This window comes from Equus quagga, chromosome 1 (assembly GCF_021613505.1).
Source record: "Equus quagga isolate Etosha38 chromosome 1, UCLA_HA_Equagga_1.0, whole genome shotgun sequence".
Taxonomy (NCBI): Eukaryota; Metazoa; Chordata; class Mammalia; order Perissodactyla; family Equidae; genus Equus; species Equus quagga.
In genome coordinates this window covers 158,754,709-158,775,245 of record NC_060267.1, presented here as the reverse complement: position 1 = coordinate 158,775,245, position 20,537 = coordinate 158,754,709, and the positions used below count along the sequence as shown (strand labels likewise).

The 20,537-nt window shown below is 38.2% G+C and overlaps 1 protein-coding gene across 1 annotated transcript in view; it reads right to left on the bottom strand.

Moving 5' to 3' along the window:
- Positions 1-1,545: 1,545 nt before the first annotated feature.
- The window catches only part of LOC124226726 (uncharacterized), a 245,622-nt gene continuing 226,630 nt past the window's right edge, over positions 1,546-20,537 (bottom strand). The window contains exons 7-8 of the mRNA XM_046640420.1: positions 1,889-1,945; positions 1,546-1,650 (exon numbers count right to left, since the gene is read on the bottom strand). Coding sequence (XP_046496376.1) covers positions 1,643-1,650; positions 1,889-1,945 — 65 coding nt within the window. The 3' untranslated portion in view covers positions 1,546-1,642. The remainder of the gene's footprint in view (positions 1,651-1,888; positions 1,946-20,537) is intronic.

Sequence of the window (20,537 nt, the reverse complement as noted above, 5' to 3'; positions counted from 1 at the left end):
ATACTTATCTGGACTCTTGTAGTACTGTAAGGATGGCTCTGAAGATTGTTTGGAAAAGAATCATGTTTTCAGTAAATGTGAAAAACTGAACTAAATCACTTTTCAGAAGACTTCTACAAGACATTTTCTATAAGAAAATATATTCCCATCCTCTGGATGGGGAATGGTATATTAAACAATACTTAAAGAGTACTAACTGTAAAAGAAAAGATGAATTTACTTACATTAAAACTAACAACTTCTGGCTACCCAAAGACCCAAAAGGAGTAAAAATTCAAGGGAGACAGACAACTTGAGAATATTTGTAGCACATATAGCCAAAGAATTTGCAGTTAGAATACATGAAGAATTCCTAAAATTAATAGACAACTAAATTTAAAAATGAGCAAAACACTAGAATAGGCATTTTATACACACAAAAAAGGAGACATTAACGACCAATAAATTTATTTAAAAGATGCTTCACCAATTATTAATCAAAAAATTCAAATTTAAGAATAAGATACCATTACTCACATAATATTAAAGATAGAGACAACCCAAATAGTGGTAACAATGCAGAACAAAAGAAACTCATAGACCCCCAATGAGAATATAAATTGGTGCAAGCACTTTGAAAAAGAGTTTGACATTATCTAGAAGAATCTAGGATACAAACACCCTACGACCCTGCAATTACACTCATGCCTATATGTACATAGTGTATATACTGGAGAGAAACTCACACATCAGTACCAGGATACATATATACAAATGCACATAGAAACATCTTTTTCATAACCCAAAGTTGAAACAATCCAATTGCCAAGCATGCATAAAATGGATTTAGAAGAGTAAAATATTCATACAGAGAAAAGGTTTGGGAAGCTGGAGGAGAGGGAAGATAGAGTCAGACTAGATGATACATTTTCAACAGAGGTGATATTTTTCCCAAGGAGACAAAAATTGGTTCCTGGAAGGTGAAAAAACTCTTACTTTCTTTATGTCTAAAGCACATATATACCACATATAGATAGTACACTAACAGATATTTAGTATATCTGTGGCATTAAAATTTCATGAGTGGGGGAGATGAGGAGGGCAGTTAAGAAAAACATCTAAAAAGACTCCTTAGGGAAGTGATCATGGAAAACCGTTTGGGGCTATTGGACTAGACCATGAACATGATAGGATGGGGATAAGGGTCTACACAATGTGGATTAGCTGAGAAGACTATTGCTTCTGGTGACTGAGACAAAGGAGGATGTGAGGCAGAAGGGATGTGTCATAGTACAGCCGTCCCCCTTACCTGCAGTTTTGCTTTCCATGGTCAACCGCAGAGGTCATCTGCTCCTGACATCCAACCATCGGTATAGCCATGGCTCAGTGATTCTCCTTCTGATGTATTTCAGGTAAATAGTCACCCAAATCAGAGTTGATAAAAAGCTTATGCCTAAACTTGATGAGCCCAAGAAAAGCAAGTAAAGGATACAGATTTAAAATGCATTATTGAGTGGAAATGCAAAGAAGGAAAATTTTTCAAGAGTCACTCTTTCCAGTTGGCACTGCTGTTACAGCATTTTGTTGACGATGGAATGTAAAGTAAAAATGGTAGACAACAGCAGATGGGACACTTCTATTTATCATCGCCAGACTCATCAATTTATTGTGCTGTTTCATGGAAAAAGAAAGTGTCAGTCACAGCAGTCAACTCTGAAGAAAATCCTCAAGACATACAATCAAGGAATCCACTGGGGATAAACCAAGCTCCTGCTTTTAGGCAAGTGTGATCTTCCTGGTTCCTTTTATTGGTAACATCAAGGCCATCAGTGGCTTGTCCAAGATGCCAGAGGTAACATGAAACATCATATCATCAAGAGAAGTGGAGGCTTAGTAGTTACCCTGTTACCTGTTTGACTTGCTCTGTGTAGAGTATGGAACCTCATAAAATTTGAGGACGCCTTGCCTGCAACAACAAAAAATTATCAAGAATTTACCAAATTAACACCTGTCCTTGGAGCATATCTATGCAGCTCATTACCTGTAAATTTGTTACATGTAGAAAAGTAAAATTTAATTCCAAGAAGAGAAAACTGATTATAAGCATCTATCATTGCCAACAGTTCTCTTTGGACAGAATGTTAAAAGTGAGTCCTTAGAAAGTCAGAATTGCTTCATTCGGTGTATTAAAAAATGATTACTAATAATAAAATAACTAAACGCCAAATTTTTGTTGCTTCTTTCTTTGAGGACATTCTCAAGATGAATTACCTGAAAATATCTGCAAGCACTAGGATGGTAAGAAAACACTTGTGACCAAGCTTCATTGCCTTTTGCGAACCCCTAGTAATGAATAAATTTCGTTGAATAAAAACTGCACACAAGAACCAAAGACCTCAATAACTAGAATGCCTTGGTCAGAGTGTGTTCCGCTTTATTAAATTTCTAATAGTCTGAAGTTTGAGTATAAACCCCTTCCAGGTACTGGCTTATTCTATATAGCCCTTTTGAGTGAACATGTACTTGTAGTCACCACTATGAATGTCAATTATCATTGTAGTACTTCTTAGGTATAAAAACAACCCCAGCTCCTCTCCTGAAACCTGCTTTATGGTAACTAACTCTCTGATCTCAGCTTATTTTCTATTTGCCTCTCCAGTTACAGTCGAATGTAAAAACGATTGCCACTGTGACAGTTCCAGTTAGTTAAAACTTCTCTTATACTCTAACTGCTTGAAAAATGTTATGATGTGATTTAGAAATCAAAAGACAGTACGTCTATAAAAAAATGTAAATTTGCTTTTTATCAAGTATTTATTTGTCATAATAACACTATGAAATGAGTGTCCTTACAATGAAAAAGTGAAACGCAGAATGTTTGTCATCCTTGACTCTACTTTTTCTCTCACAATTCCTATCCAATCTGTTAGTAATTCCTTCTTGCTCCACTCTCAAAAGGAATCTGGAATCCAACCACTTCTTCCCACTCCCACAGGCAGCCACCTCCCGAGAGCCATCATCATGTCTCACCCGCATTATTACAATAGCCTTCCAAGGGCACTCTTGTTTCAAGTCACTTCTCAAATCAGCAGCCACAGCAATCATTGTAAATCATGAAGCAGATCTGATTACTCTTATACCCAGAACCCTGCAATAGAGCCCATTTCACTTAGGGTAACAGCTGAATGAAGCCCTTACGGTGCCCTATGGGGCCGCACTTACCCTAGTCCTCTGTGTCTCTCCCACCTCACTTTCTACCATTTCCCCTTTGCTCACCCTGCTACAGCCACCCTAGCCTGCACCGTGTTCTTCAAACGCACTAGGCCTGTTTCTGCTTTGGACCCTTAGAACTGACTTTCCCTTCTGCTGGAACACTCCTGTCTCCAATATTCACGAGGCTTCCTCCCTTACTACTTGGAATCTGCTGGATTCTCACCTTCTTGATGAGCCCTACCCTGACCTCCTGTTTACAATTGCAATTCTCCTCACGCTCCAGATCTCCCTTGATTCCCGTTGCTTTTTGTTTTAACCATAACATTTGTGACTTAGCTGTTCTCAAATCGCCCACCCTTGACCCCGTTAGAATGGCAGCTCATGAAGGCAGGGACCTGCACCAGTGCTGCATCCCAAGCACCTAAAACAGTTCCTGAAACTCTCAGTTTCGACAGTCCCATCAAGCTCTCAATAAAAATATGCTAAATAAATACACTAAAGGAAACATATATGTGAGGTGCTCAATTGCATTTTTCTTCTTTGTTGTTGCTGTTGTTTCTTTGTTTTGTTTTCTTGGCTAATTGGGTTAGAATGGCACTGTTATGATCCGGGAGCTTCTTTACTCAGGATTAGTCATAACACCTGGCGACTGAAGAAATGGCAGAGAAAAGTGAAAAATACACAGTTCCCCGAAGGGATCTGTAAAATCTAGACAATTTAGAATTTTCAATGTGTGAAATGTGGTGCTGGGTTTCGTCATGGCCCCTGGACCAGAAAGCATCAGAAAAAGTCTCCATCTGTCCTATACAGTAATGTGAGAAGGACTGAGTGAAATGAAAATTGGGAGGAGATTTGGGGATTTCATTACATTTAGGAGTCAGGTAGAGACAGGAAATTGCCTGATCCCCAAACACATTGCTCATCACAGGACAGGAAAACATACAGAGATACTTCTGGCCAAATGGTCTTTGTTTTCTCCCGTATCAACATGGAAACTCAGGGTCACATCTACGGGAAGAGGGCCTCTAGGGGCCATAAAAAAAGCCTTAGGGAATGTGGGCCAGTTATATCCATTGCCATTCAAAATTGACAATGCATTCCCATTATTATAAGCTCCCAAACAAAAAGGAAAGAAAAAAAGAAGCAAATAGGGGATTGTATTTCCATAAAGGACTCAGGACCCCTGGCATTCTAATTAATATGGAGACCATATTTACAGCCTCTCTGATCCCTGTCTCCTGAAAACATTTAAACAGAATTTTCCAATGGGTTCCCTGTATTGATTTTTTTTCCCTTTAAGCTTACTAAGAAAAATAATCATTTGGCTGATGGAAAGACACGACCATCTTCAGTCAGCTTTCTTACTGAAATAATGCTTATAATCAAAAGCACGCCTTTTAACAGCTAGAAAATCCTGTAAAATGGATTTTAGTGCTGGCCATGAGCAATCCTGAAGATAGTCACTTGAAGGCGCACTGTCCCAGCGGAAGTGACTCTATTTTAGCATCAACATCTTGATCTAAGCAGACATATCATTTTAGAAACCTTATTTGTAAAGGAATCAGTAGGGATAAAATCATTTAAGCATTCACTTGATTTTAGCCAACTACATAAAGATTTACCCCAGAAATTGAGCTTGTCTTAAAGAAGATACAGCCTTTGAAATTCCATTTGTGCAAAATACTGTCTGGTCTTAAAACCTGGCTAACGCAATCCATAATTGGAAAATGGGCCTGACTATCAGAAAAATGAAACTCCTCTGGCTACATTTAGTCAAGTTTTTTACTCCGTATTCTTCAAGCAAAGAATATTTTCAAGTCCTTACACAAAAATAATATTTTTAGGAAAAGCTGCACTGTACTTTGTTCACAGAAAGCCAACTTTCTACAACAAGAAAAACATGTATGTTTTGATGTTAGACAGACTCAGGTTCAAATCCTGGCTCTGCCATTTACTTGCCATGTAATATTTGGTGTATTGCTTAACTCAGTCTCAGTTTTCTCATCAAGAATATGGGAACAATAATGGCTTATCTCAATGGGTTGTTTACGGTGATTATAAAATACAGGTAAATCATCTTATACATAAGAAGTGCTAAAATAAATGGGAGTTATTCATGTGTAAAAAGAAATCATACTTATAGGCTAAAATATGTTGGTAGACTAGAAGAAATGAAGAGGATTATAATTTGTTTGAAAGTTATCCTCATTCGGTCTTTCCTCTCTTTTCTCATTGCTGTCAACCCTCTGTAGACTGCTCTCTCTCCTCTGGTCATGACATTGCTTTCCTGACTTCTCCTCACCCCTACCTCTTAACTCCAAGATACCTGGTTAATTAGCCTCCAGATCAATCTACCTAGTAATACATCCCTTTGATAAAATAATTTTCTCTGTCAAAAACTTTGGGTAACACCCAGTTACATACCAAATAAAACTGAAACTTCTGATGCTGATATTTAAGGCTCTCCACAACTTTACACAAATTGCTTTTTCTTTCTGATCTCCCCTGATTCATCTACACATACCCTCTATTTCAGTCGATCTGACCTACTCCCTATTCCAACCACATTGGGTGAGGGGAGCTTTTAAAAGGTACAGCAGAAATGCCATTGGAGCGAGCTATTCTGGGTAGTGAGCTTAAGAGGCCGATGTCTAAATTTGGTAGCTCTTCATCATTAATTCTCCCTCCAGAAAGAAATTCCATTTGTCTCTGCAGTCTGCCTTCCTTTTTGTCTTAGAGAATTGTGTCATGTCCAGTAAAAATCGGGGTACTATTAGGTGGTCTGAGCTGGGATGCTTAGGATAGACGTGATCTTGGCGTTGCAGGAAACAGAAAGTACATACAAAGATCTAAGTGAGAGCCTTTGGCCTGGGGTGAGATGAGCAGCTAAATCTACCTAGGGGGATTTCTGCATACCCTAGAAAGGTACCGTCCGTCAGAAAACACCAAACGCCCACCCGCAGAGGATGAAATCTAATGAGAGCTCAAAGGGCAAACATTTCCAGATCATGGTCAAGGTGACGAAAGCAGGCTTCCACCTCCTATCTTTCAAGATGTCACTTTTGATTACCCTTATGATAAAATATGAGTTTTATTATGTAATTTTAGGCTGAAGTCTAATGCAAAGAATATGGGGTGCTCATTCATCAAAACCTTAGTTGATGTTCACAGCAGCATCACCTGCTGCCATGGTGATGGCGGCTCCCATAAAGTCTCAAAAATCTGAAAAACAGATCAGCCTCTTGATTATTTGCGTTCCCTGGGAAACCAGGGAAAGTTCCTGCTGATAAGGGGCTTGGTGTTGTGCTGTTAACGTTCAGCTGAGCCTTCTAGCCCCTCCCTGCTTGTCATGCCACGCCTTCTCCCTGCAAATTGTCCTGTTAAAACCCTTCCCAGCCTTCGGGGTCCAGCTCAACAGCATGTCCGCCACGAAGCACCTCTCATTCCCCACTCCTTTTCCCTGGCAGAAGGTTTTCTCCCCTTCAATTCTTCCTCTAGATTATAGCACAATCTTGTAGTTAGTTGTTCGATGTTACACTCCATTTTATACTTGAAACAAAAAAAAAAAGTGGAGGGTTGATTTGGGTTTGCTTTTGTAATTTTATTAGCCCTCTACTACTCCTAGTACAGGACCTCATATACAGGAGGCATTCGGTAAACACCGGCTAGAAACATGATTCAAAACAAAGTGTGTGTTAGCACCCCAAGTCACTTCTTGGAATTAAGGAAGATCATTTGAAGGGAGACTTGAAGGCTGAGTAAGGGACAATGGACAAAGAGAAGGAGAAGATATAGCAGGAAAGCATTCTCTAGGCAGAAAGAATTCCAATTACTAAGGCACTAGATCAAAAACAGCGTGGTATGTTAGGGAAACCGCAATAAATCTAGCATGACGGGAGTGCAGCAATGTTCGCTCATATTTCAGAAGACACCAAAGAGCAAGTCTGACGTGCTAAAAGAATTTGTAGAGAATGTTTCTCATGTGAGAAAATTCTGGGTTTGTAATCCATCTCATATCCCTTTGTGGAGCTAAAATTATCTCGATAAAACAGTTTAACCAAAATAACTCCCACTATGGCTATAGACACTGTGTTTCTTCCTTATTTTTATTCTCCAAATAGAAAAGCACTGATAACACTTCCAAACCACTAGTCAGAAACCTGAAAGGTTTCTAAAAGAGCCATCCCACCGCTAAAATAGATCATAATTCTAACACCAATGTTCTCCAATAAACAAATAGGTTTGAGTTTCCAAATGTATTTATAAGTCAGCTGTCCAGAACTCAAGACACAGGCACCATGGAAAAGATGGAAGTTATTTCCATGGTTTGGTCATGGTCTTTTGGCTTTGGGCTCAGCGATTTTTTTCCCCCTAAGCTACACTGTCTCCCATTTTTCTTTCATTTTTAATTTCAGTTTTCACTCAAGTCCTATACTCTTCATTGAATGTCACACTCACAGGTACATTTATCCAAAGCATCATTTTATACAAGTAACATTTGGAAGTACTCACTTCCGGAACTCAGTATTTTCAACATGCCTAATGCACATAGCCAAAGGTCTTGCCACACAGACTGATAAATATGTAGCAATGTAAGAGTACATCTAACGTTTTCCATGTTCATAAATCATTGGCACAATAAGGTCAAAGTCTCTGAGGGCTGTTAGCCATGGATGTCAATGAAATCTAACCAATATGGGCAGAAAGATTATAGTTGCTTTTGGATCTGCCTCATCTCCCTTACAAAACTATAAGCTCCTCAAGCTTCTCCTTTAAAGTAGGGCATGGTTTTCACTCATCGCTCTATACATCATTGCACTTAATAACGACTCACATTTATTGAGCCCTTACTATGTGCCATGCACTCTGCTAAGCACTTCCCATGTATTATCTCAACCCTGATAAGATAAATACTACCAACGCCATCTACATTTTACATTGGCGGGTGAATTAACCTTCCCACAGCCATCTAGCTTATCAGTAGCGGATCCGGAACTCAAATCCAAGCCCTCTGACTCCAAACACCATGCTTTTTAATTCTGTGTTATACTTAATACTTCTCATCTGCTGTGAAGACTTGTATGTTCAATGACTTATTGACCAAAAAATAACAGTTGAGGGGCCAGCCCAGTGACACAGTGGTTAAGTGTGCACGTTCGGCTTCGGCGGCCTGGGGTTCGCTGGTTGGGATCCCAGGTGCAGACATGGCACCACTTGGCAAGCCAGGCTGTGGTAGACGTCCCACATGTAAAATAGAGGAAGATGGGCACCAATGTTAGCCCAGGGCCAGTCTTCCTCAGCAAAAAGAGGAGGATTGGCAGTAGTTAGCTCAGGGCTTATCTTCCACAACAAAATAAATAAAATAACAGTTGATACACATCAGACAAAATTCCTTATTTCATATATCAACAGAGGAGTTGGGGAATCCTAAAATCATCATCCTAGGCCACATGGCAGCCAAATTTCATTCTTCATCTACCTGCAACATAGTTGTTTAAAGGAAATTGGCTTTTGCATCATGTCATTAAATCATTTCATTCTCAGTAAATCTCAACATTAAAAAATACCTACGTAAGATATCAGTTCTTGACAAACTGATCTATAGATTCAACGCAATTCCAATGAAAATCCCAGAAAGTTATTATTTGGATATTGACACACTGATTCTAAACTTTATATAAGAGGCAAAAGATCCATAATAGTCACCAAAATACTGAAGGAGAAGAATAAAGCTGGAGGACGGACACTGCCTGACTTCAAGACTTACTATAAAGCTACAGTATTCAAGACAGTGTGATATTAGTGAAGAATAGACAAATATATTATTGGAAAAGAATAGAGATTCCAGTAATAGACCCACATAAATATAGCCAACTAAACTTAGACAAAGAAGCAAAGGCAATACAATAGAGCAAAGATAGTCTTTTCAACAAGTGGTGCTAGGAAAACTGGACACCCACATGCCAAAAAAATGAATCTAGACACAGTCTTCACATCTTCACAAAAATTAACTCAAAATGGATCGTATACCTTGGGCCAGGCTGGTGGCGTAGTGGTTAAGTTCATGTGCTCAGCTTCAGCGGCTTAAGGTTGGCAGGTTTGGATCCTGGGCATGGAACTGGCACCACTCGTTAAGCCACACTGTGGCAGCATCCCATATAAAATAGAGGAAGATTGGCACAGATGTTAGCTCAGCTACAATCTTCCTCCAGCAAAAAAGAGGAAGATTGGCATCAGATGTTAGCTCAGGGCCAATGTTCCTCTCTCACACCCCAAAAAAAGGATCATACACCTAAATGTAAAATACAGAACTATTAAACTCCTAGAAGATAACATAAGAGAAAATCTAGATGTCCTTGGGTATGATGATAACTTTTTAGATACAACACGAAAGGCACAATCTACAAACGAAATAATTAATAAGCTTGACTTCATTAAAATTAAAAACTTTTGCTCTGCAAAAGACAATGTCAAGAGACTGCGAAGACAAGCCACAGACAGTGAGAAAATATTTGCAAAAGACACATCTGATAAAGGACTGCTATCCAAAATATACAAAGAACTCTTAAAATTCAACAATAAGAAAACAAACCAATTAAAAACTGAGCCAAAGATCTTAACAGATATCTCATCAGAGAAGATATATAGATGACAAATCAGCATACCAAAAGGCACTCCACATACGTCATCAGGAAAATGCAAATTAAAACTACAGTGTGTCAGTAACCATCATGGAAATGTGAGTCAAAACCACAGTGAGATATCACTTCATATCTGTTAGAATGACTATTATCAAAAAGACAAGAAATAACAAGTGTTGGCGAGGATGTGAAGAAAAGGGAACCCTTGTATACTGTTGGTTGAAATGTAAATTGGCACAGCCACTATGGAAAACAGTATGGATGTTCAAACAATTAAAAATAGAACTATCATATGATCCAGCAATTCCACTTCTGGGTATTTATCTGAAAGAAGTAAAAACACTCACTTGAAAGGGTATCTGCACCCTCGTGTTCAGTACAGCATTGTTTACAACAGCCAAGACATGGAGACAACCTAAGTGTCCATTGCGAGATGAATGGCCATGGAAAAAAATTACACGCACACACACAATGGAATATTATTCAGCCATAAAAAGAAGGAAATCTTCTACAACATGGATGTACCTTGAGGGCATTATACTAAGTGAAATAAGTCAGACAGAGAAAGAAAATTCCATACTATTTCACTTATATGTGGAATGTAAAAAAAAACTGAACTTATAGATACAGAGAACAGAGTGGTGGTTACCAGAGGCAAGGGGTGAGGGATGGGTAAAGGTGGCCAAAAGGTACAAACTTTCAGTAATAAAATAAATAAGTCCTGGGGAGGTAATGCACAGGATGGTGACTGTAGTTAATAATACTGTGTTGTATATCTGAAAGTTGCTAAGAAAGAAAAAGTTCTTAAAAGTTCTCATCACAAGAAAAAATAATTTGCATCTATGTGTGGTGTCGATGTGGTGATAGATGTTAACTAGACTCACTGTGGGGATCATTTTACAATATATACAAATATCAAATCACTATGTTGTACACCTGAAACTAATATAATGTTATATATCAATTATATCACATATAAAATATATTGTTTAAAGAAAAGCATGGAGAATATACAATAACCACTTATGCTCTCACTACTCAGCTTCATCCAGTCTTAACATTTTGCTATGCTTTCTTCAAATATATTTTTTCATAAATAAAACATGATACCAAAAAACCTACAGTGCAATACCATTACACATCTGTTAGAATGGCCAAAGTCCAGAGCTCTGCCACACCAAATGCTGGCAAAGACGTGGAGCAATAAGAACTCAAATTCATTGCTGGTGGGAATGCAAAATGGTCTTTGGATGGCAGACCTCCTCTTATGTCATTACCAAGAGCTTAGATGAACTGTCCTATCCCAATATCACATGTATTCTTTTTTTCCCATCCCTCAAGGCCCTGCCTCCACAGACATATCTTAAAGAGGAAATCGAGAATCATTCACATATTTTCATTTATTGTCTTTTTCCAAGGTTTGTAATAGTAACCTCTTCCGACAAAATTTCAAGGATATATTAAAGGAATTCATGTTTTGTCTATTTCGGGATAAGCATGAGTCTAAATTAGCTGTCAAATCCTTGGTATCAGCTAAAATGAAAGGAAAAGTAGCAACTCACACTTTCTTTTTCTATTCTGACTTAACTACATGCCTTTTCTCTTCCTTCCATATCGGTATAGCCATTCTAGGCGAGGGCAGCCACTGATGGTCTTCCAACACAATGTTATCCTACAAAGGAGTCTCCACCAGTCAATGAAGCAATAACAGCTAATCTTTATTACACATAGCCAAAGATTTCTAAGTTCCAAGTATAAAAATGGTGGTAGAGAAGTAATCAGCAAATCATAGATATCTCTATTTTATTTTAATATGATGGGGCTCAGGGCAGGCCAGCCCAAGATGCACCCTTCTGGTATGTGGACTATTTTGAGCTGAGGACAATAAAGGCTCAAAAGACTCAAGAAGAATATCCAACCTTCCCCCGCCAAACCGCCTAAAAGACTGTAACGTAGAAGGCCTGTTCCAGGAAGGAGCCCCTACTGCATGATAGCTATAATATGATGTAAAATAGGTGTGATAAAAGGATACCAACAAACCTATTTTTTTGGCCTAGCAAAACCTGTTTAACAAACATTTGCATTCCATCTCTATGTAAATTGTCTTCCTCTCCTTTGAAGCCCCAAATCACTATCCCCAACATCCTCCTTGTCTGTAGATGAAGATGCTTAAACTGGCAGCCACAGCCAGGTGGCTGAGTTACTCAGTTTCTTCTGGGTTTCTCCCATGTATACATGATATTAAATTTTGTTTGATTTTCTCTTGCTAACTTTCCTCTTTGATTATATGACCAGCCATGAGAACCTTAAGGAAAAGTGGGGGTGGAGGGGGCAAATTCTCCCACTTTCTCAACAAATACATAACCCTTAATATAATAGTTCAAAGAAAGCAAATGTCATTATTTCAAAATCCTGCCAAAAAGGTATTTTATAAAACTCAGCTTTCATTTCTCAATTTATTCAATTTTTAAAAATGAATACCAGGTTACCTCCTTAAAATTATTGTATAAAATACAACCTCAAATATAAGAAATAGCATTACGCTTAATGGTAAAAGCCTAGAAATTGAAATCAGGAGCAAGATAAAGATGCTTATTATTACTGCTGGCATTAAACATTATTTTGTAATGCTAGCCAACACAATTAGATAAGAAATCAAAATAAGAGTATAAATATTGAAATAGAAGAAACAAATGCTTAATTATTTACAAATGATATGTCTATTTGGAAAATCCAAGATAATCTATTTAAAAAGCATTAAAACAGTAACATGTGTAAGAAAATTGTTTAAAAAATTAATATGCAAAATCAGTACCTTTCCTTCACAGACATCTCCCGACTTTTATGCACAATGTTTCTGAAAAATACTACCAAAGTCAAACAATGAATCGACATTACAGTAGAGAAAATGTGAGGTGGCACAGTAGAGAAAATGTGAGGCAGAACATAAAGCATTTTATGAACATATTAAGTAAGTAGAGGGGTTTCATTAGTAAGTTAGGTAGTAAATAAGGCAATAAAAATGAAACACTTCTGTGCATTTACACACTAACCCCTAAAAGCTAGCATGCTCCTTTTCTCTGGATCCTGAATACCTTTTGTCACAGTGGGGAAAAAAGGAGGAAATATTGGCTTTCATATGGTATATCAGAGCCAAAGCTCATTTGTCCCTTTTGTACATCAATTTCTCTCATTATTCTCTCATTACCTTAGGTAAGGCTCTCCTTTCCATAGGAATTCAGAAGCATATTTATTTGGTAAAATCTTCACCAAACCTTCAGCTAGGACTGGAGCTAGTTGGAATGGAATAGAATAATGGCTCTACAGAGCCCAGAATCATAAAATAATTATAAAACCCCCAATTACAACTCACCTTTTAGATACAATCTTTAATGCCATTTTCCCAACATTTCCTTTATGTGTTTAATCTTGTTTGCTTCATTCACAGTTGAACACATTGAGTATAGACAATGAGTAGTTGGTTGAGGTTGGTTTGAGCTTTTTGGCACATCTGAATATTTCACTTTTGCTTCAATTGTACCTAATTTTAGAAGACCTACACTTTTTATCACTAGTATTAACATTTTCAGTTTTCACTCTTTCCATTCGTTTTTATAAAACTCAACTTGTAACTGCAAGCAGGCAGGTCACCATAAAAAATAGCTTAAATTGTGTGTTCATTGTTTGACAGATGAAAGTCCAAGTTCTGGAAATGGAAAGCAGTTTAGAGGTATCATTACACTATATAATGTACAAATGCACATGTTGCGTGAGACACAAAATTACGAAAGACAAGGATAATTATAAAGACAGAAATAAACAGAAAGGGTAATTTAAAAATTTTTTACATTAGCAATTTATAAAGTTAAAAATTTCAGAATAAATTTGTTCTAGTTATCTATCGCTATGTATTAAATAACTCTAAAACTTAGTGGCCTGCAAAAATAACAATAATTTTATTATCTCACATGATGTCTCAGGGTCAGGCATTTAGAAAGACCTGAGCTGGAAGGTTTTAGCTCAGGATCTCTCCTGAGGCTCCAGTCAGATAGTGACTGGAGCTGACACAATGGGACATGGGAACAGCTGAGGGCTGATACCTCTTTCTTTGTCTTTATGATAGTCTCGGGGCTTCTACAGGTAGTCTCTCCGTATGCTACTTTGGGCTTCCTCACAAAATGGCAGCCTCAAGGCAACCAAAGACCTTAAGAGTATTTCACCAAAAAACAAAGCTGCACCATGGCTTAGCCTTTTGTGGAAAGAAGAAGCCTTTTATGCCCTATCCTCACAAGTCATGCAATATCACTTCCACTGCATTCTGTTGGTTACAAGTGAGTCACAAACACACCCAGACTGAAGGGGAGGAGAATTAGACTTCACCTCTTGATGGGGGCATGGCAAGATTCTGCAAAAGCATATGGTATGGTATATAATATTGTGACCATATTTAGAAAAAACAATCAGCCACAAAATGTTATAGGAGCCATGCAGAACCCACATGGAAAGAACTACACAAATTTAACAAAAATAATCAAAAAGAGAAAGTTAATAAGTATATGAAAAGATGCTCCACATTATATGTCATTAAGGAATTGCAAATTAAAATAACAATGAAATACCACTACACACCTATTAGAATAGCCAAAATTCAGAACACTGACAACACCAAATGCTGGTGAAGATGTGGAGCAATAGGAACTCCCATTCATTGCTGGTGGGAATGCAATATGGTACAGCCACTTCAGAAGACAGTTTAGCAGTTTCTTGCAAAACTAAATACACTCTAAATATACAAATCCAGCAACCATACTCCTTGGTAATTATTCAAATGAGTTGAAAATTATGTCCACACAAAAACCTACACATGGATGTTTACAGCAGCTTGATTCATAATTGCCAAAACTTGGAATCAACCAAGATGTCCTTAAGTGGGTGAATGGATAAATAATCTGTGGTATATCTAGACAATGGAATATTATTCAGCACTAAAAAGAAATAAGCTATCAATCCATGAAAAGTCATGGAGGAAGCTTAAACGCATATTACCAAATCAAAGAAGCCAATCTGAAAAGGCTACAGGCTGTATGATTCTAACTATGTAATATTCTGGAAAAGGCAAAACTATGGAGACAGTGAAAACATCAATAGTTGCCAAGGATTGGGGGGAGGGGAGGATGAATAAGTGGAGAACAGAGGATTTTTAGGGAAGTGAAACTATTCTGTATGATAATATAATGGTGGATGCATGTCATTATACATTTGTCAAAACCCATATAATAAAAACACCAAGGATAAACACTAATGTAAACTATGGACATTGGGTGATATCGATGTGTCAATGTAGGCTTGTCACTTATAACAAATATACCACGCTGATGTTGATAGTAGGGGAGGCTGTGCGTGTGTAGGGTCAGGGTCATAGTGGAACTCTGTACTTTCCACTGAATTTTGTTGTGAACCTACAACTGCTCTAAAAAATAAAGTCTGTTTTAAACAAAGAGAGAAGATTTGGGTTAACAGATGTTCTTGGGTGGTAAGACTTGACATCATCATAAGGATGCCCTTGTCCCCAACATAAATTTATCAGTTTAGCACAATCTCAATCTAAACTCCAATGGGATTTTATTTTGAAACTTGGCAAAGTGATTTTAAGCTGATCTTGAAGAGTAAAGTGTTAACTAGGACTTACTTAACCAAAGAGTCAAAGGCCAAAAGAAAGTCTCACTTCACAGGAATACTGTGAGGACTGCAGGAATCGCCAGCGATAGAGCCCTCGAAAAGAGCCTAGACTATAACAATCACTCAATAAATGTGAACTATTCTTACCATTATTAGACATAAATAAAATATTATTACCCTTGATGGAATTCTCTTCAAGGCATAAAAAGACAATAAAAACAGTCTGAGGTAAAATATCTGGGACTAATGTGCTCCTTTAGTAAAGGAAAAGAAAGAAAGGGTTTGGTAACTAGAGGGGAAAGTGAAATCCAGAGGGACAGTTTCAAGATTAAAAAAAATAGCACATTTGTGCACTGTGTATATGAGTCTGTGGAGAGTGGGGAAATGATGGTACATGGGGATTAGAAGATACCTCCTAGAGCCTTTTCCTTGAGTAGATAATAGGGACAGGAGTATAAGAACACTGTGCACATGGGGAGGGTTGGCCCTGCACTAGCAGTTGATCCCTAATCTCAGGAGAGGGGTCAGCCTATACGGGCACAGACACTAGCAGGAAGGTATATTGTCATGTCTAGGAGATCAGGATCTCTGGGAATGGGACCCAGCACACTGCATTCTAACGTGCTCCCTAAATGACACTTATTCTCAATGGAGTTTGAAAACCACTGCTCTAGATAGCATGTGCCTTTAACACATGGGGAAACTGAGGCCCGAAGAAATGGAAACAATTACCTAAAGTCAAACAGCTCTTTGTAACATAATCAGAACTAGCTTCCATCCTTTTTTGTCTTCACTATATGAAATGAACCAATAAAGTAAAAGCAAATTTTATAGAGAGTTATTAAAGGTTATTCCATAACCACTTAGTCATTTGGAAATAATAAGGACAATCTAAATCAAATTTTCCAGCTTTTACAATTCACTGTGAAATATGACACTAAGTTAATAGTATAAAAACCTAAATTGAAGAAGAGTTACTTGGCTTAGAAACTCTCTCAAATTCCAAAAACATGACTGTGAATAGTTCCCTACATTATACACAAATAATTCCATTTAAGATTTCCACTCAGGATGACCCTCCTCTCTATTAAAAAAAAAAAAAAAAAGGAAGTTCTGCTATGCCAGTTATTAAAACTTGCTGATTGGTTTAGGAAACAATTTTATAGTTATTTACTAAAACACTTTTCCTGAGATGTAGATTAAATTAGTGACTTGCATTGTCTCACCAGTTCCAAATTAGGCTCACTCAGAAGAATTACTCTGTTAGCATGGATTACACACACACACGCTTAGCAACACACTTTTAATGAAGAATCTTCTTAAGTGTGTAAACTGTGAAGCCCTCTCATGTTAATATTTCTGTAGTTATAAATTTGGAATATATTCTTCCATGCACCACCACCTTCTCAAAAGGATCACAAAGATGAGCAGTGTCAGTATTGAGAGAAAAAAGTAGAAAGACACATAACTTAAAGCCCAACTAGCCAAAGACATTTAGTGTGAGGTAGCTGGGAATCAAGCTATCCATTCACTGGGCTGAAAAGTCAATCTAGATGTGAGAGTTGATTTCTGTGTGAAAATGTGTTTTTTGGTTAGTGATGAGATAGCCAAAAGTTCTATCAGTTGAGAGGTATCCCCACTAGTAGAAAACAACAACAAAACATAAAAAACAACCCACCTGTTCTGGGATCAATTACTAATATAATTCACATCTCACACTAAGCTGTCAGTACATAACGACTTTTTAACAGAAAATTCTTTGTTGATTTCAACCTTATGGTATATGAAAAGCTCCAATACTGAGCCCCTGAGCTATGTAAACTCCTTTTGCCCCTTTAGTGACTGAAAGTGTGTTTAAAATAACCAGTGATGGCTTTGTTTGCGACTTTTCCAAGAGATTACCTGACTTTGTGGCATCGTAACCTCTGCATCAAAGGTGAAGCAGTTGACACACTCAGCACTCTCCTTTCTGGAATGAGGGTGTGCAAGGAGTGAGCAAAGACTTAAATGAGGGCACAGGGGTGAGGCAAATATCAAAACCAAGACACAGTATCTGTGATTAGTTCATTCTAGAAAGACCAGGCAAGCCATCTGTTGGGGGCTGAGGGCACGTCTAAGACATCACACTTTCTGAGCTAGAACCCAAATCCTCTTCTGAAGAGCTCCTTAGGCAGAGGTCCAGGCACTCGAATTCTGCCCACTAAACTCTACACTCTATGAAGGCAAGGACCACATTTGGTTTTGTTCACCACTGTAGCCTTAGCACTTATCACAGTGCCTGATTCCATACTCTAAACCTGTGTTAAAAGAGTGAATGAACAAACGAACGAATAGTGACCATCTCCCTTGGATGGCAACTGGTCAACCCAATTCAATTTTATTTTTCTTGAAGAATTTAAATGTGTGCTATAAGGAGAGTTGCAAAGACAGTAGCGAGAAGTAATAAAATGAAAGTCATGATTTAAGGAAAAGCAATGGTGTTAAGATGGGTTAAGATGAGTCAAGTTAGTCAGTAGTGTAAAACAAAGAATAGAAGCCAAGAAGCATTCAGAAAAAAAAAAAGCCTGCAGAAGTCATGAACAAGCAGAAGGTAGCTAATAGTACAATAGAAAGATGAAGCAGAGATATCCAGCAGAGTTGCACTTTTGTCCCCAGATTCACTCACCATCAAAGTATTAAAGAATTGCTCTCAGCAGAAGAGGAGGGGCCTTGTCCAGAAGCATATGCAAATCTCATCCCTGGGGGAAGCTCGGAGCCAATGAATAACATGAGGAAACAAAGGGCCAGCCCCTTACCTTAATTAAAGCGAGACTGCCTCTGTGATATAATGAGCGCCCCATGGGATCAGGCTGAAGCTCATCTCCAGCTGAGACCTTGCTTCTCTCCTTCCCTCAATCCCTTTTCCAGAGAGCATTCCTTCAAAACCCACCTGCACAAGCATCCCTGCCTCAGGCTTTGCTTCTGGGAAACCCAACCTAAGACACCTAGTAAGGGGCAGACACAGCACCAGGTGCTGGGAACTCAATGATGAACAACAGAGCTCAGCTCTTTCACCTGGAACTTCTCAATTTGTAGGGGAAAGGAGATAGACAATTAAACAAAAACTTAACAACAAAAAGTATTTAATTATAATTTCCACTGTTTCAATGAAGGCAAATAACGCCATCCATCAGAGGCAGCATCTGGAAAAGTACAAAATTCAGAGTCAGCGACAAGACTCCAGATGGATGATCAAATATTAGATAGTTACCACTGAAGATGTTAATCACAACTGAGGAAGAAAGGAACACATTTTGTTCTTCTTTTATGTGCCATTTATTGAAGATACCCCTAGGCTCCTACCTCGAATTCAGGGTGTCATTTCTTTTCCTTCACAATACAGACTTTCTTCCTTTTCTGTTAATCCAAATAAATAAACTTTAAATGAGAGACTAATGAAAGTTCTGCCCAATGTACTAGATATGCCTGGGAATACAGCAAATAAATACATAGGGAGAGAGAGCATGTGCGTGCACCCCAGGAAAATGTCTAGTACTAAAACTACATGTTTTCAGCACCTTCCACAACTTCAGTGACTCTCATACAACCTCCATACTCATAAAGGCGTTTAAGGAATTAAGAACATCTCTGTAAAACTAAAATGCAAAGGATGCAACGTTGTAGTCGTGTACCGAGGAAGCTGGAGTTCCCCAGCTAACTGGATAAGCCACCACAAGGATTAAATAAAAGCATTTCCCTATTACTTACAAGTTCTTTTTAATTAGATGAGAGAAAGCAGCTTGGCTCCCCTTCCAAAATCAAACCTTAGATATATGTGAGCCCAAAGAGGTTAGTTTGACAGGAGAAAATTCAGCACAGATACATGTGGCCGTGGCTACAGTCAAAGGACCACAATGAAAGGAATTGCAATGGGACTTGTTTCTCGTGTCCTCAATCAGTACAGCATCTTCTTCAGTCTGGCTTTTTTAGGAGACAGTTTACTGTCTACATCTCTGAGACTTCCTATTCCAAAAATGTCCCGCATGTGGGAAATCTTCCCAAAGGAATTCACCATTACTGATTTCCTTTAGCAGGAAAGTTTCTCAGAAACAACATTGGAATTACACCCAAGAGGAAGATTTCAAGCCACTGCCGGTATTTATCAAGGCAGATCACTCTCAGTAGAAACGTTAAAGGCTTTTAAAACACAGAGGTAGTACTGCTTTCATCTGGTTCTTCAGACTAGTGCTGTTGGACGTTCATTTTTCTTTACGATACCCAGATGAACTGAGCGTAAGCTGTACTTTCTAGAAGAGATATAAGATGAGGGAAAATTATCTGTATGGTGATGATATTGTGTAACACAGCATCATGGGTTCTGGAGTCAAACAGAGCTGGAGCCAAGCCCCAATTATCCCACTCACTAGCTGAGTGAACTTGAGCAAGTTGCTTAATTCCACTGTGCCTCAGTTTCCTCATCTGTAAAATGAGGATAATGTTAGGACCTATTCATAGGATGGTGATAATGATTAAATGTGATCCTGAATGCACAGCACTTAGCACACTGCTCATCACGTAAGAGGTGTTCAATAACCTCTTTTATTGATTGACATTATTTAATAAACATTGGTAGATAGCAACAATAAAAGGAAGTAAGTGATATAATTTGATGGCATGAAACTCAAAGCTGGGGAGCGTTAAGGGAAGAGAGAGGGAGAAATGTCTGGGAGCAGTAATGAGGAATAAGGAGCGCATCTATCCCATCTCAGACCAGTAAGTACCTACTATGTGTCAAGCATTATACTATTCCTGCACTGTGAAGTCAACTTACTAGTAGAACATTATGTAGAGATGATGGTGATGATAATTATGGTGGGATGCTGATGATGATGATGGTGAAGAAAACAGAGCACAAATAGGAAATTGTGAGGCATCCCTGAAGAACTGTAGTAATTTGCTCTTCAAAGTTTCACCTCAAATGCTCTTAAAAGTCAGACAGTGTTATAATTGAGATTTAACCGACTCACTCTTTGAGATGAGATTGAG